Source organism: Rhodamnia argentea, chromosome 4, assembly GCF_020921035.1.
Source record: "Rhodamnia argentea isolate NSW1041297 chromosome 4, ASM2092103v1, whole genome shotgun sequence".
NCBI classification, from domain to species: domain Eukaryota; kingdom Viridiplantae; phylum Streptophyta; class Magnoliopsida; order Myrtales; family Myrtaceae; genus Rhodamnia; species Rhodamnia argentea.
This window is the reverse complement of record NC_063153.1, coordinates 5320315-5346961: the sequence shown is the minus strand read 5'-3', so window position 1 is coordinate 5346961 and position 26647 is coordinate 5320315. Positions and strand designations below refer to the sequence as shown.

The 26647-nt window shown below is 42.3% G+C and overlaps 2 protein-coding genes and 2 long non-coding RNA genes across 4 annotated transcripts; 3 read left to right on the top strand and 1 right to left on the bottom strand.

Moving 5' to 3' along the window:
* Positions 1–210: 210 nt before the first annotated feature.
* On the top strand, positions 211–26566 carry LOC125314671 (TMV resistance protein N-like). The gene is made up of 5 exons (XM_048277528.1): positions 211–670; positions 1457–2568; positions 2689–2982; positions 3046–3936; positions 26105–26566. The coding sequence occupies exons 1-5, from the start codon at positions 211–213 to the stop codon at positions 26564–26566; spliced, it is 3219 nt and encodes a 1072-aa protein (XP_048133485.1).
* On the top strand, positions 4656–8618 carry LOC125314527. Its single transcript, XR_007197988.1, has 3 exons — positions 4656–4790; positions 6657–6661; positions 8606–8618. It is a non-coding gene; the product is annotated as an uncharacterized LOC125314527 (long non-coding RNA).
* LOC115734096 (TMV resistance protein N-like) lies at positions 16438–17035 on the top strand. Its single transcript, XM_030664681.2, has one exon. It carries the CDS (start codon positions 16608–16610, stop codon positions 16956–16958), a length of 351 nt encoding a protein of 116 aa, XP_030520541.2. The 5' UTR covers positions 16438–16607; the 3' UTR covers positions 16959–17035.
* On the bottom strand, positions 18263–21708 carry LOC125314535. Its single transcript, XR_007197996.1, has 3 exons — positions 21698–21708; positions 19175–19181; positions 18263–18394 (listed from the first exon to the last, which is right to left on the bottom strand). It is a non-coding gene; the product is annotated as an uncharacterized LOC125314535 (long non-coding RNA).
* Positions 26567–26647: the final 81 nt, after the last annotated feature.

The following is a 26647-nucleotide window of genomic DNA, read 5'->3' as shown; positions in this document are numbered from 1 at the left end:
CCCGCGAAAGAGAGAAACATGAAAAGGGCCAAAAAGTAATTAAAGCAAAAGGGACGTGAGCTGGCATCCACCAAATGGTCCATGTGATTCCAGAAAGTCTTTAAGTCCGAGAACAAATAAATACGCACATGAAAGCTTGGGGTTGGCAACCCATTCATTCAGATGGGAAACATCCTGTGGAAGCAAGCACATCAACCATAAGCTCTTTCGATGGCTTCTTCTTCTTCTTCTTCTTCTTCTTCAAATCTGAAAAGGTATTACCATGTGTTCCTGAGCTTCAGAGGCATGGATGTCCGTGACACCTTTCTCGGTCATCTCTGTGCGGGTCTCGATCAAAGCGGAATACACACTTTCATGGACAACAGGGAGCTCAGGAAAGGAGAGCAAATATCCCCGGTTCTTATGAAAGCGATTGAGGAATCGCGCATCGCGGTTATCGTTTTCACCAAGAACTACGCTTCCTCACCATGGTGCTTGGAAGAGTTAGCCAAAATTATGGAGTGCAAGGAGCAAAGAGACCTTGAGGTCTTTCCCGTGTTTTACAAAGTGGAACCCAGAGAAGTGAGAACACCAAGAAAGAGTTATAGAAAAGCCATGGCTACGCATGAGTCCAAGTCTGGCAAGGATTCGGGGAAAGTGAAGAGATGGAAGAAGGCTCTCCTCGATGCTGGTAGCTTGTCTGGGTGGGAATTCCATAAGGGGTAAGCATGTTTTTTCCTTTTGATGAACTCAATATATCCCTTTTAACTGGTCTCATTCTCATGCCTTCTTTTTATTTCATTTTTTTTTTATCGTCTCCGGCCTTGTCTGGCTGGGTACAAGGCCAGTAGCCATTACAGGTCAGTGGTTGGCAATCTGGCATGGTCTAGAGACCAGGCACCTCTAATCCCGTCACGAAAGCATTGTAATTGTAATGTCCAACTGATCCTCCGGGTTCCAAACTTTTCACAAACCTATTTGCACTTATTTGCTCTTGCCAAAAATTCGAGACATCAACATCTTTCATGCCCCTAAATGTTGATTTTAGAAACTAATTACAGATGCTATAATTAACTTAATTGCCCGAGAATAGAAAAGACACGGATATTGCCAAACCAGTCTCTTGATTGAAGACGCGAAGAGGAGACACACTTGGCAGTAGACACAAAAATCGAATAACCAAAACTCAAGCCAACAGATTCTTTGAATTCGATTCTTGCTATCTCGCTGTCGTAGATAATGGAAAATTTTGTCTTAGATAAAAAGTGTGGTTCATAGTACTCGAGTTATCATTGTCTTGAGGCGCAGGCTCTTCGCAATTTTCCTTTTACAGATCTGGGCGCAGGTTCACCCAAATGTGGCATTTCTTTTCATCTCATTATTAGCTTATCCTCTTGTAATATTGTCGTTATGACGTTAGAGGTTGATGTCCTGCCATGGCTTTGACATGCTAAAACATATTTCTCTTTCTTTTGAGTGCTTATCGGAGGTGAAGCGGAGCTCATACAACGCATCGTAGAGGAACTATCAATTCATCTCCAGCGTGCACCCTTACAAGTCGCTCCGTATCCGGTCGGAATAGATTCCCAAGTCCAGCAAGTGATATCATTGTCAGAAAATGAGACGGGTGATGATGATGTTCGCATGGTAGGTCTATGGGGACCTGGAGGCATAGGGAAGACCACAATTGCTAAAGCCCTATATAATTATATTGAGAAAGATTTTCAGGGTACCTGTTTTTTGGAGCAAGTAAGAGAAACTTCGAACAAAAGCAATGGTCTAGTTTCTTTGCAACAAAAACTTCTATCACAGATCTTTCCTCGTGGAAACTGGATGGTAGATATTGTGGACGGAGGAATTCCTTTGATACGGGAAAGACTTTGTTGCAAGAAGGTTCTTCTGGTTCTTGATGATGTGGACCAGTTGGATCAACCGAATGCGTTAGCTGGAGAAGGCCGTTGGTTTGGCAAAGGAAGTAGAATTATTGTTACATCAAGAGATAAACATGTGTTGACTTCTCATGGCATAAATTGTGTTTATGAAGTTAAAACTTTATATGATGATGACGCACAGGACCTTTTTGGTCGGTATGCCTTCAAAAATAGCAAGAAAGTTGAGATAAGAAGGGATCTCATAGATAGAGCAGTGCATTATGCGAAAGGTCTTCCGTTAGCCCTCCGAGTGTTCGGCTCATTCTTATGTGGAAGAGAGGAACCTGCATGGGAAAGTGCACTGCACAACCTCTCCAAAAGTCCCGACCAGACAATCAATCAAGTTCTCAAGATAAGCTTTGATGGATTGGACCACAATACGAAGGAGATTTTCCTCGATATTGCTTGCTTCTTTAAGGGGAAAGGTATAGAATACATCAAGGAAGTCCTTGACGGCTGCGGTTTTGAATCAACTATAGGAATAGAAGTTCTCATTGAGCGGTCCTTGATAACAAATAAGCATGGGACCCCGCAAATGCATGATTTAATTCAGTTGATGGGTAAGGATATTGTTAATCAAGAATGCCCCGATGATCCTGGGAAACGCAGTAGATTATGGATTTTTGAAGATGTCGTGGAAATTCTATGTGAAGACACGGTAAATTTTGTTTATGTAAAGTTTGCTATATCACACATTTTGGATTACTCTGATTTGAACAATCAATGTCAATCTCATTGAAATTTTACGTGACCACCGCATTTCCTCCTATATGAATAGGGAACGAGAGCAGTAAAGGCCATAGTATTGGACTCACCCGAAAAAAAGGAGATAACTATTAGTCCTCGTGCTTTTGCAAACTTGAAAAGGTTGAGAATGGTTATTTTGTCCAGAGTGCATATCTCTTCACAAGGTCCTGTTCGTCTCCCTAACGAGCTAAGATGGCTTAAATGGCCCAATGCACCGGATCTAGAATTTGGCTGTGGTCCAAAGAAACTTGTTGTAATTGATGTCCCGCGAAGTCATATCAAACAATTAGGAGGCAAAATTATGGTAAGCCCTTGTGATGATTGGCTTTCCCATTTATATCTATAACTACATGCGAAACTTAATGACTACACTGGTATGTTTTTGCAGAATTCTAAAAATTTGACGTCCATGAATTTCGGTGGATGTGAGTCCCTGGCTAGTGTTCCGGACCTATCATCGGTTCCAAATCTGGAGAGCTTGAATCTTAACGGGTGCAAAAGCTTGGTGGAGGTTCACCAATCCGTCGGGTATCTTGACAAGTTAAAATTTTTGTTGCTAAAGAGGTGCTCTAATCTTAGAATCTTTCCCAACAAACTCAAGACAAAATCTCTTCAAACCTTTAGTCTCTCTGGTTGCTCTAAACTTGAGGAGTTCCCCGATATTCTAGGAAAGATGGAACATCTAGAAAATCTTCAAGCGCAAGGGACGGCTATTAGAGAACTCCCGACATCAATTGAAAATCTTGTCTCTGTGAAGTGGATGAAGTTAGGCAATTGCAAAAACCTTGCGAGGCTTCCGTCGAGTATTTATAAGTTGCCGAATCTCGAGTGTTTATGGCTTGGAGGCTGCTCGAATTTGGTCACGTTCCCAAAGAACTTGGAGGATTCAACCGACCACGATGGCCATTTAGGATTTCCAAATCTAGAGATACTAGGACTCGATGGCTGCAATCTATCAGAAGTAGACTTCCTTGAGAGCTCTTCCGGTTTTCCCAAATTGCATACCCTAGAACTTCCAAAAAACAAGTTTACTCATCTACCAACATCCATAAAAAAATACCTTGCTTTAGATTGGTTGGATGTGGGGGAATGCCAGCACCTACAAGAGATTCCTCAGCTTCCATCAACTATGCATGTCCTAAGAGCAGATGGTTGCAAATCCCTACAAAAACTCCCAGATTTGTCGAGTCTCTCGTCCGACTTCCTTGAGGTCGACCTGTCTTCATGTGGTGAATTATTCCGCAAGGGGGTCAAGATGGCTGATGTATCATTACTCGAGGTCGGACTCTCTCTCTCTCTCTCTCTCTCTCTCTCTCTCTCTCTCTCTCTCTCTCTCTCTCTCTCTCTCTCTCTCTCTCTCTCTCTCTCTCTCTCTCTCTCTCACTAACTATAAATGCTTGATATGATAGGGCCTCCCGAAGAAGAGTAGTCTCAAAATGTTCCTAACTGGAGGAGAGATTCCAGAATGTTTTCTGCACGGTAAAGGTGGGTCCATGCGTTTCTGGGTTCCCAAGGACTTGTATGACAAGTTTTTAGGACTAGCACTCTGTTTTGCTCCAGGACCGGAGGTCGGTGCGGCATTTGAGATCCAACTGTTTGTTAATGGCGAAAAGGTGACTGTGGAAACGTGTGTCTTTGGGAAACCGCATGGCTTTGAGGATAGATATCACTTTGCTCCACTGGAATCCGATCATGTGTGGCTTCAATATTTCCCACGCGGTCGGCTGCGAAGAATAGAGAATCTTCTGCGAGATGAATGGAGCCAATTCCAAGTTTGCGTCAGAAATAAGGGAGGAAGCGTTAAAAAGTGTGGATTCCGTCTAATATGCGAGAAACAGGAGGATGATCGCGGGGTTGTGCTCCAACACCATCACCCGATTGAAACAAATTGGATTCCCGAGGAAACAGACCCAGACGAAGGCCACTCAATAGACACCATGGATGAATGTAGTTCAACCGAAGCGGATGCAGAGGAAAGCGGATCAACTTTGACAAAGAAGAGAAGATTGTCTTAACTATGGCGAGACTATGAGATCCACTCGCACCAACCTATTATGTGTGTTGGCTTGCCAAACATTCCTTTCGAATCGGTCACAACTTGCTGAGGAAGTGATTCTAGAAGAAGCGAACTTGGTGATTTCGATTCCAATGCCTTTTGCTTTTCCACTTTTTCCGTCTCAAACTAGATATTTCCAAATGCCTGCACCTTCAATTGAAATTCAGAATCACTTTCGAAAACAGGTTTCTCATCATGCTACCGACATGGTTGAGTAACTTTTCCTTCTCCTCTCCTTCCTTTTGACTTGTGATGCAGAGTGCGTTAATCCAAAATTACGTGCATTCTTGTTGAATGGCCATGGTCTTCCAAGTTGCTCTGTGAAATTTATGATGCCGATGCTTCATACTCTAAAATTTTGAGAAAGTAAGTTTTGCTGAATCTAATATAATCTATATCCTTAGGGTAGTATTAATCTAATTGTCTCAAAGATCAAAAGGTCTATGCGGGGAAGATGACCTAATGTCTCTGCTGTTGCTATCTACATCACTGGTGGCTTCTTTGAACTGTAATGTTTTGAGCTTGCAGCAAGTTGCTCACCGGTTTTTGTGACATTAACAAAATTTATAGGGGGATGTCGACAACTAAATTTTTTGCCCCGAAGGACTCATTCGAGGGCTTGATTTAGATGGATAAATCGTACGATTCACGGAAATAGGGATTGTATTTAAGATTGTGCGAAACAAGGATCTGTCCTTGAGCGTAACAACAAGGCATTATATTAATGTTGTCCAATATGGATTAGGTTTTTGCACATTTGCTTCAACTATGTACAGAATAAGAAAAATAAATTGAACACCCGATCGAACACCCGATGTACGTAGTTCGGTCGTAGAGACATATATCCACGGGGAGAGCGAGAACGAATTCTATTATAGATCAAGCGATACTTAGATATTACAAACCATACTCGAGTCACTCAAACACACAAGAATTTAATCGGTTTCAACACTTGAACCTTTGATGTAATATCACGAACAAAATCCACAGAGATAACCCTCCCAAGCACTCGAAGACGAGACAGCGCTTCAATATCTCTTCATGCAGTTGAGTGAAACCCCAAAACTCACGAATGAGTTTATTCTATATCTCAACTTCGCATCTTTGCAAATCAACAACCCATGAAAATATATATACAAGTCCATGTGAAGCCCCTTTCCGAATCCAAGTGAAGATTTGATATCTTTCAATTTCCTTTTTGATATCTCTTGGACCGACTAACAAGAATTTATTTCCTTTTATCGTTTTTGACCCAAAGTCAGACTTGAAGGAAAGATCCCAAGTTCAACATGGAATATTCAAATATGCTAGAAAATATGAGTCAGATATCGATGTTGGACTTTCGTTCTTTTCTTTAATAATCTGGACATTCTTGCAATATATATCTCGAGTCGGGTTTCGTTCAAGACATATTTTAACAATTTGCACACACTTATTCTTGACCACATGGATTTGCATGTTTAGTAATAAATATGGGAAAAGATTGCATGAACTTAGCGTTTACTAAAAGAAAAAAGGTACTAATTTACGGGCGTTAGTTTAATGAAATGTAACCAAGTCCATGTATCCAATGCTCTGGATAGCTGAGGTAAAGTGAGCTCTAATGCTTACTTAGGCTCCTAACTGACCTAGTAAAAGATTAGTGCAATTCTAGTCTCATTCAATCAAATTATAAATGAAAATTCTAAGTTGTTATCCATAGGGCTGGGAAGAGTCCTCGCGAAATGTGAATGCCACCTCCCGAGTGCACTATTTGCACCCGCCTAACAATCCGTTAGCTCTCTTTAGTTTCACGTCGAGAGGGTAGCCACAAGGGGAAAGAAAAAAAATGAAGCAGCATTATAACAAAGCCCCATTCCCTCCCAGTTAACATCAATCGGACACGTTACATAGTTTTTGCAGTGAAGTATCGAAACATGTTCGCGTTAATTCTCAAGTTTTAGAAACTGTTTTAAGTTGCTCCCTACTAAGAAGTACTCCACACTTTCATGGCTTCATATCGCTTGAACGACAAAGTTATCAGGATTAAAATTTCTGTTCCCGATTCAGACCAGGAGGAGGAGAATACGTTGACCACCGGTCCAGATCTTACTACATATCAGTGGCAAGAAGGGGAGAGGCAGGGCTCTATCACCCCATACTTTTCGGTGATAGTAGTGAGGGGTGTCAATGGGTAGGGAAGGGTAGGGGTGTTTGTTGCCCGCCCCGACACAAACCCAAACCGAAAATGAATTAAACAAAACAAACGGGTCGGTTCGCTTTGGTTGGGGTCGGGTCTTTTTTTTTTTAATTTTTTTTAAAGGGTCAGGCAATAAATTTGATAAATAATAAGAGAACTTTTCTAAGAAAGTCAGTGATTTAAAAGAACAAACTTTGGTGGCTAATTCAAATAAGAGTTAGGAATGTGAAATTAGTTGGTGACTTATTGTACATAAACAGTTGGGAATTTAGGTTAGATAATACGAGCTTGATTACACCGGATGCATCAATCACTCCCTGTTTTCAAGCACGATCAAACAGATCTTGCACTTTAAATTAATACCGCACAAAGGAGACGTTTGGCATCGGGGAATAGATATCATAAACACTCTTAAATGAATTCAGAGAAGGCTCAATTCACAATTTGCAATGACACTCAATACAATAACTAAACGAGACAGCTCTACTTCAATCACACATGAGAATAAGGTGCTCCACAGATTTAGATTTGTCACACAATGCACATCAAGTGGATGAACGGATCCTTCTTTGGTATACATTTACAGAACAGAGTTGTCAAAGGAAATGTTACATTGTTGGGGGACAATCAATCTCCCACCGACATGGAAATTCTCATCTACGGAAATTCCAGCAGCCACAATTGAATCCGCCATGCTGTTCAACTTGGACTTGCTCAATGACTGATTTACCATCAACCATCTCAAATTCAATATACCTTTTGACTTACAATCTCTTAGTCCCAAATTCTTCATAAAGATAAACTAGCCTCAGCCGTTCCCCCAGATCTTTTGCACTGTGACTTTTCTGTGGGTACTTGCAGAAGAGATCATCTGACAGAGAACTCAATATGTTGCGACTGCAAATGTATTCCGTCATTCATCCATCTCTGTTCAGCATTTTTTACACGAGCATCTTTTTTTAATAGCTTCCTCTATTGTAGGGAGACCACACCTCAAAGCTGACCACTGGTCTTTTGTTAAGCTAATTCCTAGAATGCATTAGAACAGGCATAAATATTTGCATAAACACGCTTGATGGCAAGAAAGGGAAAACTACAGATCCAGCAAAAGCATGGACAAAAATGCTTATAAAATTCAGGAAAAAAAAAATCCTAGTGTGACAAAAGAAAAGCGAGCCATCAATGTCAGCATTAACATTTATGACTAGGCAGTAGAACAAAGAAGCAAAAACCGTTCTTGCACCTAAAGATAAGTTACAGTAATCTTCTCAGATTGTTCTCAGATTTGTCATCCTTCCATATAGGCTTGAAACAGAGGAAATGGACGTTGGAGGAGCAGAGAGAGAGAGAGACCCATCCGTGTAATAGTGCTCTAATGCTTGCAGGATCTGCACTAATTGGAATATAAAAAGACCACACTGTCGAGCGAAGTGTGTATGGCAGCACCACATTCTTCCAGGAAGATACTAGAACAGTAAGAAAGCAATTATCGTATTCAGAGCACCCAAGAAAGATAGATCAAAACACCAGACCGCATTGCACCAATGAATAGATAAATAAACACCAAAGACATCATGTCAGACAGCAATTTGGAGTAACACGAATTGGACTGTTAGTACCTAAAATCACACCATCAACAAAGTCATATGGACTCGGTTTCCTTTAAAAGACAGGCACATGCAAAGCCAAGGTCAAACCATTCCCTAATTTCAGGCAGGAAGGACAAGCATCAGGACGCGAAAGCAGATAGCATAACTACTAGGCATACAATTTGGCCAGTCAGCATGCAAAGTTTCAAGACCCATGTCAGATTCATAAGACTTTAATTGAAGCACTGCATCAGATCACAAGCTTCAACTTAAACAGCTACTAGATTATCTCAACTTCAAATTAAAGAACATGTACGGACAATTTTTATGTGAAATTCTTTTGCCCAATGCACAACTCCTTAATTGAAACCACCTTATTTCGGAAAAGGAGCAAAATGAGTTCATCGCGGACAGAAGGAATCAAAATTTCAAACACTTACGCCGCCCACGTGTTCACAGACAAACACAGAGGAAACGGAGAGGAGAGAGATGCGAGTAGGAAAACAAGTGAGTGGTCTCACGAGAAAAGAACAAACCAAAATTTTGTGAATCAGAACTGAGTTGGACAATCAACAGAGAATGAACTGCACCCAAGCAAAGTTCAGCAGCGACAATGGCAACGGCCCGATACTCAGTCTCAATGGAAGAGTGAGCCATCAGTCGTTTTATGCCGGAATGCCAGGATATCAAGAGTACCACCGATGTCGATTAAGTAGTTGCAGAGGTGAAATCATCCATGTAACCCATGATATAAAGTGCCTTATAGCGAAGAAGCCGTTTGGTGGCTATCCATTGTCGACGGTGAAGGTGATACGGGGGAGAGTCATGGAGAGATGTTGAAAAGGGCCAATAATTTGTGAACTGGAAACGCCTCCTCGTAAGTAAATACAATTCGAGCCGGATGGAGGAAGATCAGATGTGTCCCATGCAGGAATCGAGAATGTTTGCTTCTATCGTCGAGTAGGGGGTCGTAAGAAGGGTAAGTGTCCCGAGTTCTCTCGCCGGAAGACACGGCGAATCACCGTGGTGGAGCACAAGGAAGTCTCGACGGTTTGCTGGCAACGGAGAGAAGAGCTTGGATTTGGTCGAGTGAAATGGGGGAATGAGGCGGCGGTGAGGCCCAGGAAGCAAAGATGTTGATGGGTTTCACATGATGGTTGGGCCGAACAGTAAATCCTAGACCTAAATCTGAGAAGGATGAAGATGGAGCTCTTCCTAAGAGCATCGTCTTTACAAATGATCTCCTTTTGATCTTTTCAATGTGCATCCCGGCATTCTTTCTTTCCAAAAGGACATTATTTTCAGAAGAATATTAAACTTAATTGAAAAGCCCATAAATTGTTAGCTGGAATTACTGTGTTAAATATTAACATTTGTATAAATTGCATAGCGGATATGGAATTTCAATATAAAGATTTGATTGGATAATCTTGAATTCAAACTGATTCTATCGTTCAACACAACATTTCAAAGGGATTCCATCATTAAAGTCATTATTAGCAACTTATTCTGCATGGTCCAATGAGTTTTCAATAATGCAGTGAAAGCCCATTCGAGGTAACTTTTAAAAAGTTGTTCATGATTTTCTTGCCAATACAAAAATGTTATTTTGAAATCCTTAAAAAGCAAAAAAAAAAAAAAATACAATTTTTTTTTTAATTTGATGCTCTTAGAATTTTAACCATTTATTCATGCTTCATATTAAGGAAAAATACATCAAAAATCCTAAATTATGCCCATCGTAACATATTTATCCAAAATCTTTTTTTTTTTTTTGGTAAGGTAAGTATGTATTGATCTTTCAAAAAGCTAGATACAAAAATTACCGGACACAAAATCCATGAACTCAAAATGGCACACAGGGTGACACGGAGAGTTCAACGATGAACCGGTCGTAAAAACCACCCAAGACGAGGGCTAGTAATAGAGAGGTCAACAAGGTACTAAAAAGGCCAAACAAACGGCCAGACTAGTATGACTAACGCCTAGCCAAAATCAAAGCTGGTCCCGCCAGGAAGGAACAGCATCTGTGCAGGCAACTGGAATGGAGGACCTCCCGTTCCATGGCAGCAGCAGTCTGAAGTCATCTCTTTTTGCTGGCCTTCTTCTTAGGCTTCCGGGAGTTAGCTTTCGAAGAAGTTGGGATAACATCTCCACCGCGAGTGGTATCGTTACAATGTAGGTCCGGCGGAAGGACCTCATCCAATGCTTCGGCCATTGAGGTAACTTGGTGAGTTTTTGGAAGACCAATGACCGTCGAACGAGATCTAGTGTGTGGTGGGGATATAACAGGAAAGTCCTCCTCAATATCACTAGCAATGATGTTCTCAGAACCCTCCTCTTTGTCTGAGCTAGAGGAGTAAGCTGAGGTGGTTCGAGAAGAAGAGGCTGGTATGCAGAGGTTCTGTTCCGTAACTAGGGCACTAGCAGGCAAGATGGTCTGGGGAGTCCCGGGCCGAGAGGAGTGCAAGGCAGTCATAGGAGGGGTTGTTGAGTCACTATCGATTAGTACCTTCACCAGGTTACTCTGTGACTGAGAAGATGCTGCCACAACGGCTTGAAGGAACTTCAAAGTGGCCGGATGGTTAGTCTGGGAGAGCAATGCCCAAGCAGCATCCATAGCAGAGGGTTGAGCAGTAGATGTATCAGTGTGATCAGCAGCCCATGGAGATTGAGCTTTCACTGCATTTTGTAGGGTAGGTGAGGTGAAACACTGCTGTAGGTTGAAGGAGGAGGTCTCCCTAGGTAAACCTGCTGCAGAAGGGGAACACTGAATCAGTGGGGGTGAGTCCATGCCAGCAGGAGGACTGTGGTTGGGATTAACCAAGGGGGTGTCTAGTGGCACAGCAGCTACACTGGAGGATCCCTGGTTCAGGGGAACAGAATCTTCAATGGGAGGGGCGGGGTTAGAAGGTTGAGGAGCCGAGGGTTTGATCACAGCAGGGATGGGATTCTGTTGAGGAGCAGACAGCACCAGTGGCTCGACCACAACAGCACCACTAGAATGAGGCGGCAAGTCCTTTTCAGAGGTTCCCGTAAGGTGAAGTGGCAAGGTGGGTGTGTCTATATCTGGTTGGATATTAGTGCTAGAGGGTTCAGCATGCTGTTCAGAGGTTGAAGAAGGTGGACGTCTGTTTCGCCCTTTCACCTGTTTCCAACCGCTATCGAGCTGGGGGTTTACAGAGGTGACCCCAGGCTTTAGAGCGAAAGGCTGAGAAAGTTGTGCACATGGGAAGCCAGAGGCACCAACTTTGTGTCCAAAATTGCCGCATGTGTCGCAAGAAAGCGGTCTCCATTCATATTCCACCCCAACGCTGAGGAGTTCACCTTTCCACCTCACTTTGACAATCTCAGGGAGAGGGTGACCAGCTTTAATTTCCACACAAACACGGGCATAGGAGATTCTCCTCATAGTGTCTGTCTGTTCATCAACATATAGCGCCTTCCCTACAGCACTCGCAATATAGCCTAGACCAGAAGGAGACCACAGGGAGAATGGTATGCTGCGCAATTTTACCCAGATAGGAAAGGTTTGGTGAATATCTTTAGTGAGTTTTATATCCGCGTGCCATTGTTGCAGCACCATTGTACTGTTGAAGATAGAGATGGGGCCTCTTTCCAGCACGTTTCTTCTAAACGAATCATCAGGGATGTGAAAAAAATAGAATCCATCCTCATGAAGGCGCACATCAACAAGCTATGTACCCCAGGCTTTCTTGACAGCTTCTTCAGTGGCTTTAAAATGTATCTTTTTGCCCAAATAATACCCAACAATGCAGCTTTTCCACATTGGATGTTGTTCCTCCTCAACCTCTGGAGGAATGTCTACGATCATCTCCCCATCCACCTCTACCGGCGGTAAATGTTTGAGTTTGTAACCCGTGTTGACAACCTTGGCTACATTAGCCCACGACCTAAGCCTTTGATTTGCGGAAGGCGTGACCTTGAGTCGGCTCTTGCTTCTACTGGTGTTGAGGCGAGGAGGCTTAGGATTCTGAGTGACTAAGTCCCCTGCAGCCCGAGAGGTACCAGCATCCTTCTGGATAGGGGGCCTGGAAAGGCTATTGGAGGTCCTCCCTCTATTGCAGGATCTACCTCTACTACGACTTCTCCTGGGATCACGCAAGCGCGAAGGCCGAAGAACCTCTTCTCCCACATCAGAGGCGTTATCAACATCAGAAGCTACAATAGCAGCTTTACCCTTATTGGTGATAGCCTCATTGGCCTGAATCACTACAAGGTTTGGCTGCGGTTGGTGTTCAGGGAATATGGAGGGTATGTTTTCTTCCAAGGATAAATGTTCAGGTGCGTCAGTGTGGGGAATAATCGGATCACTTCCCAAAGAATGCATATCAGCAGAAATAACAGCCATGACTTACTACCAGCAGGTACAGCACAGCCACATCATATAGTGAGGAATGATATAAACACTACTTCACATGGCAGCAAGCAGAGACAATTGATAGGGGATGTAGGGGATTTTGCAGCAATTATGTAGATCTACTCCACCGATGTAATCCCTCAATGACCAGACGAATCGTTCATAGGGGATGTAGGGGAAAGATATACGACCTTCAAGGTGAAAGATGAGCAGAAGGCGCCGGCTAGAAAAGCCAGAAACCACCTGAGGCACCGAAGCAAACTGTAGCAGGCACAGCAGAAAAATCGAAGCTTGCAGAGGCAATACAGGCAACAATACTCCACGTCTGGTCACCAAATTTTGGGGGTGTGTAGAGGAGAGGAAGAGGAACTCTGTCTCCAAAAATCAGCCCCAATGACCACCGGAGTGGCTGGAAATCGCACACGACCAGCAAGCTATCCGGAAAGGAACAGCACCAGAACCAGCCACAAGTTGCGGGGGCTCTACAGACCTGGTTACTCCACGAAAGTTCACCAAATTTGGAGGGATGATAGAGGAGATGAAGATCGGCTCGCCCTCCAAAAATCAGCCCCAACGGCCACCGGAGCTGGTCGGAATCAAAAGAAATCCGACGGGTGAACAGTACCCGCGAGGAAACCCGCCTGGAGCATTGCTTTCCCTCCTCCAAATGGTGCCCGGCGACATATTTACTCTAAATTTTTTTATTAAGACAAAAAACTCTAAACTCATATATTTATCTTAAAATTTTGGGTCAATGTATCACATGCCTACACGTTTGGGATTTTTGGTGTCATAAGAAAATAAAATGAGGTTAAATGTGTCACATGGGTATAAGTTTGAGGTTTTTAGTGTTGCGAGAAAAAAATTCGGGGTGAATGTGTCATGCGTATACAAGCTCGAGGCTTTTCACGTCACAAAAATAGTTTAGGATAAACGTGACATGATGGATATAGTTTAGGATTTTTGGTGATTAAAGTAAAAGTTCAAAGACTGAAAATTTCATGATAAGAGAAAATATCTTTTTAGTTTTTATGAAAATCATTTTCAAGGAAGATGCTTAGTTATCATTCTTTTGGTAATTTACTTATGTAACCGAAGTTACAATGCCAAAGGATGCCATTACATCAATAGGCACATTTTCCGAATTAATTCCAATTTCACGTACGAAATTTCGGGACTTACTCTCCTCCTATTTCGCGAGTGATCCGGCTCGCCACTCCGCAAGCACGCTCGATGTCGCTCCACCGTTCAGAGCTTTCCGTCCCTCGTCGGACCGGGTCGTTTCGTCCTCGGAGAAGCAATTATTGACAATGTTAATCATTGAAAAATCGAGCTCTTAAAATATAGATGAGATCAATCGAATCGTTTAGCATTTTTTTATTTGATGAGTTAAATCCTTCAACGTCTTGCTTTCGCGAGCCACCTGCTGCTCTGCAATTGTCGGTAGCCCCCACATAAAAGTGGAAGAGGCCCCCAAATGATGGAGGAATGGACCCACGGATGTACCCTGATGGCCAGTCATGGGAAAGTGAAGCGAATCAGCCCGCTTATCTACAGGGAGGCGCGGGTTACTGAAGAACTTCCTCGAAAACGTGATCCGCGATGCCGTGACATACATGGAGCACGCTCGGCGGAAGACAGTGACCACCATGGGCATGGTTTTAGGAGGGTCTTCATGTGTAGTTGGTGATGCAGTTGTAACTTATTCTGGGTTTTCTGTTTCAAAAAAGTGAATTTGTGAAATTTTTTGTTCATCGTACGATGGGATCTATTTTTGGTGAATAGAATCAGTTCTAAGTTCTTCGATTTCATTCTCTGCTTGTGTTTTGGGATGCTTCATAATGCCTGGATTCAAACAAGGTCGGATGCAGAGAGCGTATCTGTGAACTCGAACTCAGAACCGGAAGCAAAAGGTTGAGTTAATAAAACTCAGTTTAGAGGAAAGCAAAAATGGAGAGGGGTTGAAGGAGGAAGAAGGAAGAGCGTGAGGAGAGAGAGAGAGAGAGTGAAGGAAGAGAGAGAGAACGGAAAAGATAAGGGAGCATTTAAATTTTCTGAAAAGTGGGCCCTCCCTAACGGAGAAATGGGGAGAGAGTAACGGACCACAATGCGTTTAAAAAAATTCTGAAAAGTGGGTCCTACTGTACACGTGTCAAATTTTGTATGGGCATAATTAACCTCTTTCATTTAACCGGCCATGGGTGCATGAACGAGTCAAAGTCCCCTCTTAGTTCATTTGCTTCTAGGGGGGCCCGCCTCGTCCTTCACGCGTTTTAGGGTCTGCTCTTTCCTGGACGAGGGATGCGAAGCCACCACGCAATTGACAGAAGTGGAAGAGGGGCACAAATAACGGAGGAGTGGGCCCACGGATGTTCATTAGGTTTTTGGGAAAAGTTGGGAGTCCGCTGGGTGCGAAATGATAAAAGAAGGAACGCAAATTCCACATACGCGTACAAACAGCACGTGATCGATAAAGAATCCAAGGACGATAAATGAAAGAAAAATTATCTGAAAAAAAAAATCTTAAATTTATTGAAATTATGCTAATTCAATTTTGAATTTATTGGATTCGTATTAATTCAGTCCTTTCGATCAACTTTGATTGTCCAGCACTGAGGTGGATAATTTTTAATAGATGAATGCAGCATTTGACCAATGGGGAGCAGTAATCCATGAGCGAGTAACTGCTAGAAAAACTCCATATAATTTTAGTGTTGATTATGAGCCATTAGAAATCATATGGAATGTTCTTCTTGTGTGAGGGGGTCGGGGCTGCTGGGGTCCTTAATTTGGCCATTGACATTGCGCGACACGAAATGAAATATGAAGTTGCGGAAATTATAGGAATTGGTTTACTGAGGTAATAATTTTACCAATAACGAAAGGATCAACACTTGTTTTTATCCAACAAACACACTATAGTATCTAGAAGATGCTATCGTTGGTCTTTTTTTTTTTTTGCAATTTTATAAATATTAGGCGCTATAGATATTCAGAAAGCGTTAGAAAAGTCATAAATAGTATTGGTACCAATTTAGTTCTAAACTTTTTAATTGTATCAATTTAGTCGCGTGAGCAGCTTCCCTAACCGTCCGACAGCACCATCGCTTATTTCTGACCACACGATTTTTCAATCAATGAGTGCTTTATCCCAAACATATAATTACGATGTGTGGATTTACGGTTGATATTGTGTAGTCTCAAATGGTACTGTCAGAGAAATATTTCCTTTTAGTCCTAAACTTATCGAGAAAATGTTATCGTCGGTCTTTACCTTTTTAGCAATGTTTTGACTATTAGGGCGCCACAGATACTTGGTATTCGCATCGCAACAAAACTCATCCCAACGAAATCACCACCATTCCAGCTATACCGAAATTTCCAGGAAAAATCCAATTTCACCCGCTAAAGAGAGAAACAGCAAAAGGGCCAAAAAGTAATTAAAGCAAAAGGGGCGTGAGCTGGCATCCACCAAATGGCCCACGTGATTCCAGAAAGTCTTTAAGTCCAAGAACAAACAAATACGTACATGAGAGCTGGAGTCGGGAAACCATTCGTTCAGATGGGAAACATCCCGCGGAAGCAAGCACATCAACCATCAGCGCTTTCGGTGGCTTCTTCTTCTTCTTCTTCAAATCTGAAAAGGTATTACCATGTGTTCCTGAGCTTCAGAGGCACGGATGTCCGTGACGGCATTCTCAGTCATCTCTATGCGGGTCTCGATCAAAGAGGAATACATACTTTCATGGACAACGAGGAGCTCAGGAAAGGAGAGCAAATATCACCGGCGCTTATGAAAGCGATTGAGGAATCGCGCATCGCGGTTATCATTTTCACCGAGAACTACGCTTCCTCGCCATGGTGCTTGGAAGAGTTAGCCAAAATTATGGAGTGCAAGGAGCAAAGAGACCTTAAGGTCTTTCCCCTGTTTTACAAAGTGGAACCCAGAGAAGTGAGAACACCAAGAAAGAGTTATAGAAAAGCCATGGCTACGCATGAGTCCAAGTTTGGGAAGGGTTCGGAGAAAGTGAAGAGATGGAAGAAGGCTCTCTTCGATGCTGGTAGCTTGTCTGGGTGGGAATTCCATAAGGGGTAAGCATGTTTTTTTCCTTTTGATGAACTCAATATATTCCTTTTAACTGGTCTCATTCTCATGCCTTCTTTTTATTTCGTTTTTTTTTTTTTTGTCGTCTCCGGCCTTATCTGGCTGGGTACGAGGCCAGTAGCCATTACGGGCCAGTGATTGGCAATCTGGCCTGGTCTAGAGTCCAGGCACCTCTAATCCCGCCCCGAAAGCCTTGTACTGTCCAACTAATCCTCCGGGTTCCAAACTTTTCACAAACCTATTTGCACATAAATGTTGATTTTAGAAACTAATTACAGATGCTATAATTAACTTAATTGCCCGAGAATAGAAAAGACACGGATATTGCCAAACCGGTCTCTTGATTGAAGACACGAAGCGGAGACACACTTGACAGTAGACACAAAAATCGAATAACCAAAACTTCAGGCTAGCAGATTCTTCGAATTCGATTCTTGCTGTCGCAGATAATGAGAAATTTTGTCTTAGACAAGGAAGTGTGGTTCATGGTACTAGAGTTATCATTGTCTTCGTAATTTTCCTTGTACAGATCTTGGCGCAGGTTCACCCAAATGTGGCATTTCTTTTCATCTCATTATTAGCTTATCCTCTTGTAATATTTTCCTTATGACGTTAGAGGTCGAATTCCTGCCATTGCTTTGACATGCTAAAACTTGTTTTTCTTTTGAGTGCTTATCGGAGATGAATCTAAGTTCGTACAATGCATCGCAAAGGAAATATCAATTCATCTAGAGCGTACACCCTTATCCGTGGCTAAGCATCCGGTCGGAATAGATTCCCGAGTTCGGCAAGTGATATCATTGTCGAAAAATGAGACAGCCGATGATGGTGTTCGCATGGTAGGTCTATGGGGACCTGGAGGCATAGGGAAGACCACAATTGCTAAAGCCCTATATAATTATTATATTGAGAAAGATTTTCAGGGTACCTGTTTTTTGGAGCAAGTAAGAGAAACTTCGAACAAAAGCAATGGTCTAGTTTCTTTGCAACAAAAACTTCTATCACAGATCTTTCCTCGTGGAAACTGGACGGTATATAGTGTGGACGGAGGAATTCCTTTGATACAGGAAAGACTTTGTTGCAAGAAGGTTCTTCCGGTTCTTGATGATGTGGACAAGTTGGATCAACCGAATGCGTTAGCCGGAGAAGGCCGTTGGTTTGGCAAAGGAAGTAGAATCATTGTTACATCAAGAGACAAACATTTGCTGACTTCTCATGGCATAAATTGTGTTTATGAAGTTAAAACTTTATATGATGATGAAGCACAGGACCTTTTTGGTCAGTATGCCTTCAAAAATAGCAAGAAAGTTGAGATAAGAAGGGATCTCATAGATAGAGCAGTGCATTACGCGAAAGGCCTTCCGTTAGCCCTCGAAGTGTTTGGCTCATTCTTATGTGGAAGATAGGAACCTGCATGGGAAAGTGCACTGCGCGAGTTTGCCAAAAGTCCCCACCAGGACATCAATGGAGTTCTCAAGATAAGTGTCAATGGATTGAACCACGATGCAAAGAAGATTTTCCTCGATATTGCTTGCTTCTTTAAGGGGAAAAGAATAGAATACATCAAGGAAGTCCTTGACAACCGTGGTTTTGAATCAACTATAGGAATAGATGTTCTCATCAAGCGGTCCTTGATAAAAAATGAGAATGGGCACACGCAAATGCATGATTTAATTCGGTTGATGGGTAAGGATATTGTTATTCAGGAATGCCCCGATGATCCACGGAAGCGCAGCAGATTATGGCTTTTCGAAGATGTTTCGGACATTCTAAGAGATGAAACGGTAAATTTTACTTATGCCACTGTTCTACGACTCGGTTTTTGTTTTACTCTAATTTGAACGGTTATGGAAGTTTTTTGTGACCACTCAATTTGCTTTCTTATGGATAGGAAACAAATGAAGTAAAGGCCATAGTATTGGACTCGCTTAGAACCGAAGAGATAATTATTAGCCCTCTTGCTTTTACGAACATGAAAAGGTTGAGAATGCTCATTTTGCTTGTAGTTCGTATCTCTTCACATGACCCTATACATCTCCCTTACGAACTAAGATGCCTTGAATGGGCCAATGCCCCGAATCTGGATTTTGGCTCTTGTCCAAAACTTGTTAGACTTGATTTGCGGAAAAATCGTTTCAAACAAGTTGGATGCAAAATTATGGTAAGCTCTTGTGATGATTGGCTTTCCATTTTATATCTATAACTACATGCAGACTTAATGACTACACTGGTATGTTTTTGCGAAATTCTAAAAATTTGACGTCCATAAATTTCGGTGGATGTGAGTCCCTGGCTAGTGTACCGGACCTATCATCGGTTCCAAATCCGGAGAGCTTGAATCTTGATGGGTGCAAAAGCTTGGTGGAGGTTCACCAATCCGTCGGGTATCTTGGCAAGTTAAATTTTTTGTCGCTAAAGAGGTGCTCTAATCTTAGAATCTTACCAAACAAACTCAAGACAAAATCTCTTCAAACCTTTAGTCTCGAGGGTTGCTCTAAACTTGAGGAGTTCCCAGATATTCTTGGAAAGATGGAACATCTAGAAGGACTTAATCCGCAATCGACGGCTATTAGAGAACTCCCGACATCAATTGAAAATCTTGTCTCTGTGAAGTGGATGTTTTTATGCCAATGCAAAAACCTTGCGAGGCTTCCGTCGAGTATTTATAAGTTGCACAAGCTCAAGGATCTAAGTCTTATGGGCTGCTCGAATTTCATCATGTTCCCAAAGAACTTGGAGGATTCAACCGACCCCGATGGCCATTTAGGATTTCCAAATCTAGAGACGCTAGACCTCGGTGGTCGCAATCTATCAGAAGTAGACTTCCTTGAGAGCTCTTCCAGTTTTCCCAAATTGCGGGACCTATGTCTTTCACAAAACAAGCAACTACAAGAGATTCCTCGACTTCCATCAACTATTAGTGACCTATCAGCAAACGATTGCAAATCCCTACAAAAACGCCCAGATTTGTCGAAACTCTCGTCCAACCACCTTTACGTCGAACCGATTTCATGTGGTGAATTATTCCCCAAGGGGGTCGAGATGGTCGATTTATCATTACTCGAGGTCAGACTCTCTCTCTCTCTCTCTCTCTCTCTCTCTCTCTCTCTCTCACTAACTTTAAATGCTTGATATGATAGGGCCTCCCGAAGAAGAGTAGTGTCACAATGTACCTAACTGGAGGAGAGATTCCAGAATGGTTTATGCACAGTGAAGATGGTTCCATGTGTTTCTCGGTTCCCAAGTACTTGTATGACAAGTTTTTAGGACTAGCACTCTGTATTGTTCTAAGCCGGGAGGAAGGAAAAGATGGGTCCATGCGTTTACGTCACATAGTTTTACGTGACATCCAAATGTTTGTTAATGGCGAAGAGGTGATTAAGCAAACCTTTACCTATGGGGAATCGTCTAATTATGCGTGGCTTAAATATTTCCCACGCGATCACCTGCCAAGAATACAGGAGCTTCTGCGAGATGAATGGAGCCAATTCCAAGTTTGCGTCGGACATTGGGGAGGAAGCGTTAAAAAGTGTGGATTCCGTCTAATATGCGAGAAACAGGAGGATGATCGCAGGGTTGTGCTCCAACACCATCAGCCGATTGAAACAAATTGGCTTTCCAAAGGAATAGACTCAGACGGAGGCCACTCAATAGACACCGTGGATGAATATAGTCCAAGCGAAGCAGATGCAGAGGAAAGCAGCAGATCGACTTTGACAAAGAAGAGAAGATTGTCTTAACTATGGCGAGAGTATGGGATCCACTCGCACCGACCTATTATGTGTGTTGGCTTGCCAAACATTCCTTTCGAGTTGGTCACGACTTGCTGAGGAAGTGATTCTAGAAGAAGCGCTCGTGGTGATTTCGATTTCAATGCCGTTTGCTTTTCCCCATTTTCCATCTCTACTAGAAATTTTCAAATGTCTGCACCGTCAATTGAAATTCGGAACCACTTTCGAAAACAGGTTTCTCATCATGTTACCGACATGGTTGAGTAACTTTTCCTTCTCCTCTCCTTCCTTTTGATTTGTGATGCAGAGTGCGTTAATCCAAAATGATGTGGATTCTTGTTGAATGGCCATGGGTCTTCCAAGTTGCTCTGTGAAATTTATCAGATAGGCCTCTGTTACCGCTCTTCGGGTAGTATTAATCTAATTGTCTCAAAGATCAAAAGGTCTATGCGGGGAAGATGACTTAATGTCTCACTTGTTGCTATTCGGATTGCATCGGGTGGGTACAAAGTCTTGTGTCATAACCGGCGGCTTCTTCAATCAGAATCGTTGCTCACCCGTTTTTGTGTGCCATTAACAAAATTTATAGGGGGATGTCGACAACTAAATTTTTTGCCTCGAAGGACTCATTCGAGGCTTGATTTAGATGGATAAACCGCACGGTACATGGAAATAGCGATCGTATTTAATGTTGCACGAAACAGGGATCTGTCCTCAAGCGCAACAACAAGGAATTATATTAATATTGTCCAATATGGATAAGGTTTTTGCACATTTGCTTCAACTATGTACGAAACAAGAAAAATAAATCGAACACCGGATGTATATAGTTTGGTCATAGAGACCTACGTCCACGGGGAAAATGACAACAATTGCACTGCTGATCAAGCAATATTTGGAGATTACAAACTACACTCGAGTCACTCAAACACACAAGAACTTAGTCAGCTTCGGCACTTGAACCTTTGATGTAATATCACGAACAAAATCCACAGAGACAACTCTCCCAAGCACTCGAAGACGAAACCGCGCTTCAACATCTCTTCATGCAGTTGAGTGAAACCCCAAAACTCACGTATGAGTTTATTCTGTATATCAACTTCGCATCTGGGCAAATCAACAACCCATGAGAATATACATATACAAGTCCATGTGAAGCCCCTTTCCGAATCCAAGTGAAGATTTGATATCTTTAAGTTTCCTTTCCGATATCTCTTGGACCGACTAACAAGAATTTATTTCCTTTTATCGTTTCTGACCCAAAGTCAGACTTGAAGGAAAGATCCCAAGTTCAACGTGACATATTCAAATATGCTAGAAAATATGAGTCAGATATCGATGTTGGACTTTCGTTCTTTTCTTTAATAATCTGGACATTCTTGCAATATATATTGCAAGAATCTCGAGTCGGGTTTCGTTCAAGACATATTTTAACAGTTTGCACACACTTATTGCTGGCCATATGGATTTGCATGTTTAATAAAAATATCGGAAAAGGTTGCATGAATTTAGCGTTTACTAAAAGGAAAAAGGTACTAATTTACGGGCGTCGGTTTAATGAAATGTAACCAAGTCCATGTATCCAATGCTCTGGATAGCTGAGGTAAAGTGAGCTCTAACGCTTACTTAGGCTCCTAACTAGTCTAGTAAAAGATTAGTGCAATTCTAGTCTCATTCAATCAAATTATAAATGAAAATTCTAAGTTGTTGTCCATAGGGCTGAGAAGAGTCCTCGCGAAATGTGAGTGCCACCTCCCGAGTGCACTATTTGCACCCGCCTAACAATCCGTTAGCTCTCTCTAGCTTCACGTCGAGAGGGTAGCCACAAGGGAAAGAGAAAAAATGAAGCAGCATTATAACAAAGCCCCATTCCCTCCCAGTTAATATCAATCGGACACGTTACATAGTTTTCGCAGTGAAGTATCGAAACATGTCCGCGTTAATTCTCAAGTTTTAGAAACTGTTTTAAGTTGCTCCCTACTAAGAAGTACTCCACACTTTGATGGCTTCATATCGCTTGAACGACAAAGTTACCAGGATTAAAATTTCTGTTCCCGATTCAGACCAGGAGGAGTAGAATAGGTTGACCACCGGTCCAGATCTTACTGCATATCAGTGGCAAGAAGGGGAGAGGGAGGGCTCTATCACCGCATACTTTCCGGTGATAGTGGTGAGGGGTGTCAATGGGTAGGGAAGGGTAGGGGTGTTGTTGCCCGCCCCTACACTAACCCGAACCGAAAATGAATTAAACAAAACAAACGGGTCGGTTCGGTTCGGCTGGGGTCGGGTCTTTTTTTAAAATTTTTTTTAAAGGGTCAAGCAATAAATTTGATAAATAATAAGAGCACTTTTCTAAGAAAAGTTAGTGATTTAAAAGAACAAACTTTGGTGGTTAATTTAAATAAGAGTTAGGAATGTGAAATTAGTTGGTGACTTATTGTACATAAACAGTGGGGAATTTAGGTTAGATAATATGAGCCTGATTACACCGGATGCATCAATCACTCCCTGTTTTCAAGCACAATCAAACAGATAATGCACTTTAAATTAATACCACACCAAGGAGACATTTGGCATCAGGGAATATATATCATAAACACTCTTAAATGAATTCAGAGAAGGCTCAATTCACAATTTGCAATGACTCTCAATACAATAACTAAACGAGACAGCTCTACTTCAATCACACATGAGAATAATGTGCTCCACAGATTCAGATTTGTCACACAACGCACATCAAGTGGATGAACGGATCCTTCTTCGGTATACATTTACAGAAACGAGTTGTCAAAGGAAATGTTACATTGTTGGGGGACAATCAATCTCCCACCGACATGGAAATTCTCATCTACGGAAATTCCCGCAGCCACAATTGAATCCGCCATGCTGTTCAACTTGGACTTGCTCAATGACTGATTTACCATCAACCATCTCAAATTCAATATACCTTTTGACTTGCAATCTCTTAGTCCCAAATTCTTCATAAAGATAAACTAACCTCAGCTGTTCCCCCAGATCTTTTGCACTGTGACTTTTCTGTGGGTACTTGCAGAAGAGATCATCCGACAGAGAACTCAATATGTTGCGACCGCAAATGTATTCCGTCATTTATCCATCTTTGTTCAGCATTTTTTACACGAGCATCTTTTTTTAATAGCTTCCTCTATTGTAGGGAGACCACACCTCAAAGCTGACCACTGGTCTTTTGTTAAGCTAATTCCTAGAATGCATTAGAACAGGCATAAATATTTGCATAAACACGCTTGATGGCAAGAAAGGGAAAACTATAGATCCAGCAAAAGCATGGACAAAAAAGCTTATAAAATTCAGGAAAAAAGAAATTCTAGTGTGACAAAAGAAAAGTGAGCCATCAATGTCAGCAATAACATTTATGACTAGGCAGTAGAACAAAGAAGCAAAAACCATTCTTGCATATAGGCTTGAAACAGAGGAAATGGACCTTGGAGGAGCAGAGAGAGAGAGAGACCCATCTGTGTAACAGTGCTCTAATGCTTGCAGGATCTGCACTAATTGGAATATAAAAAGACCACACTGTTGAGCGAAGTGTGTATGGCAGCACCACATTCTTCCATGAAGATACTAGAACAGTAAGAAAGCAATTATCGTATTCAGCGCCCAAGAAAGACAGATCAAAGCACCAGACCGCATTGCGCCAAGGAATAGATAGAATAAACACCAAAGACATCATGTCAGACAGCAATTTGGAGTAACACAAATTGGATTGTTAGTACCTAAAATCACAACATCAACAAAGTCATATGGACTCGGTTTCCTTTAAAAGACGGGCACATGCAAAGCCAAGGTCAAACCATTCCCTAATTTCAGGCAGGAAGGACAAGCATCAAGACGCGAAAGCAGATAGCATAACTACTAGGCATACAATTTGGCCGGTCAGCATGCAAAGTTTCAAGGCCCATGTCAGATTCATAAGACTTTAATTGAAGCACTGCATCAGATCACAAGCTTCAACTTAAACAGCTACTAGATTATCTCAACTTCAAATTAAAGAACATGTACGGACAAATTTTTTATGTGAAATTCTATTGCCCAATGCACAACTCCTTAATTGAAACCACCTTATCTTTCGGAAAAGGAGTAAAATGAGTTCATCGCGGACAGAAGGAATCGAAATTTCAAACACTTACGCCATGCAAGCGTTCACACACAAACACAGAGGAAACGGAGAGGAGAGAGATGCGAGCAGGACAACAAGTGAATGGTCTCACGAGAAAAGAACAAACCAAAATTTTGTGAATTAGAACCGAGTTGGACAATCAATATCCCTTTCCGTCGTTTTCTCATCACAAGCCAAAAGAACCCGAATAGTAATGACATCAAATTCGCCAAGTCGCGCTTACCACATAAACCTGGCATCGACTCCACCCCATAGCGCGAGAACATAGCGATCCCGAAGCCCTAGCCGCGAACTCACCAGCCAATGCCGATCCGACCCCGGAATCCGACGGAAGGACGATCGGGTCGATGATCCGGCAAGCAATCGGCTCGTCATCAAAGGCCGAGAGTGCATGGATGAGAGGTGAGACGAGAAGGTGGCCCATCGCTTGGGCCTGGGCCAAGGCTAGGTGATTGAGGACAAAATCTTAGTATCTTTCCCAAACTCAGGACAAAATCTCTTCAAACCCTTGATTTCTCTGATTGCTCTAAACTCGAGAAGTTCCCCGATATTCTAGGAAAGATGGAACATCTAGAAAAACTTGAACTGAAAAGGACGTCTATTAAAGAATTCCCTGCATTAATTGAAAATCTTGTCTCTTTGAAGGTGATACGTGTAGAAAATTGCGAAAACCTCGCATGGCTTCCATCAAGCGCTTATAAGTTGCACAATCTCGAGTCTATGAGCATTGAATGTTGCTCGAATTTCGTCATGTTTCCAAAGAACTTGGATGATTCAATTGACCCTGATGGCCATTTAGGATTCCCAAATCTATACAGTCTAGAACTTAAGGCCTGCAATCTATCAGAAATAGACTTCCTCGAGGGTACTTCTAGTTTTCCCAAATTGCAGTCCCTATGTCTTTCAGGAAACAAGTTCACTCATTTACCAACATGCATCAACGCATACGATAATTTAGATTCGTTGTTTGTGGAGAACTGCCAGCAACTACAAGAGATTCCTCAGCTTCCACCAAATATGACTACCCTAAGAGCAACTGGCTGCAAATCTCTGCAAAAACTCCCATATTTGTTGAGTCTCTGCTCCCACCACCTTAAAGTTGACTTGACTTCATATCCTGCATTATTCGACGAGGGGGTCAATATGGCTGATGGGCCATCACTTGAGGTCAGACTCTGTCTCTCTGTCTCTCTGTCTCTCTCTTTCGCACTAGCTTCGAATGCTTCATTTCCCTACTATCTGTGTGACAGGGACTCCGGAAGATGAGTTCAGTCAACATTCTCCTAAATGGAACAGAGTTGCCAGAGTGGTTTCTCCACTCTGAAGGGGTTCCCATATCTTTCAAGGTTCCCCAGGACTTGTATGACAAGTTCTTAGGACTAGCACTCTGTGTTGTTCTTGGCCCGGAAGAAGGAAAAGGGTTTAATGCTTTATGTGATGTCCTCATACGTATAAATGGCCAAAAAGTGTTTAATCAAATGACAAACTTGTATGCATTGGAATCCGATCACGTGTGGCTTAAGTATCTTGAGCGCGATATGCTGGGGGAAGTAGGCAAGCTTCTGGTCAACGATTGGAGCCATTTCGAAGTTATCATCAGAGTAGAGGGAGGACGCTTAAAGAAGTGTGGATTCCGTCTAATATGTGAGCAACAGGAGGATGACCTGAGGGTCGTGCTCCAACCCCATGTGCCGATATATTGGATTTTTTGAGGAAAGAGACTCAGAAGACACCGAGGAAGAAGATAGTCCAAGTGAAACAGAAGTAGAGGAAAGCTTACCAACTATAACAAA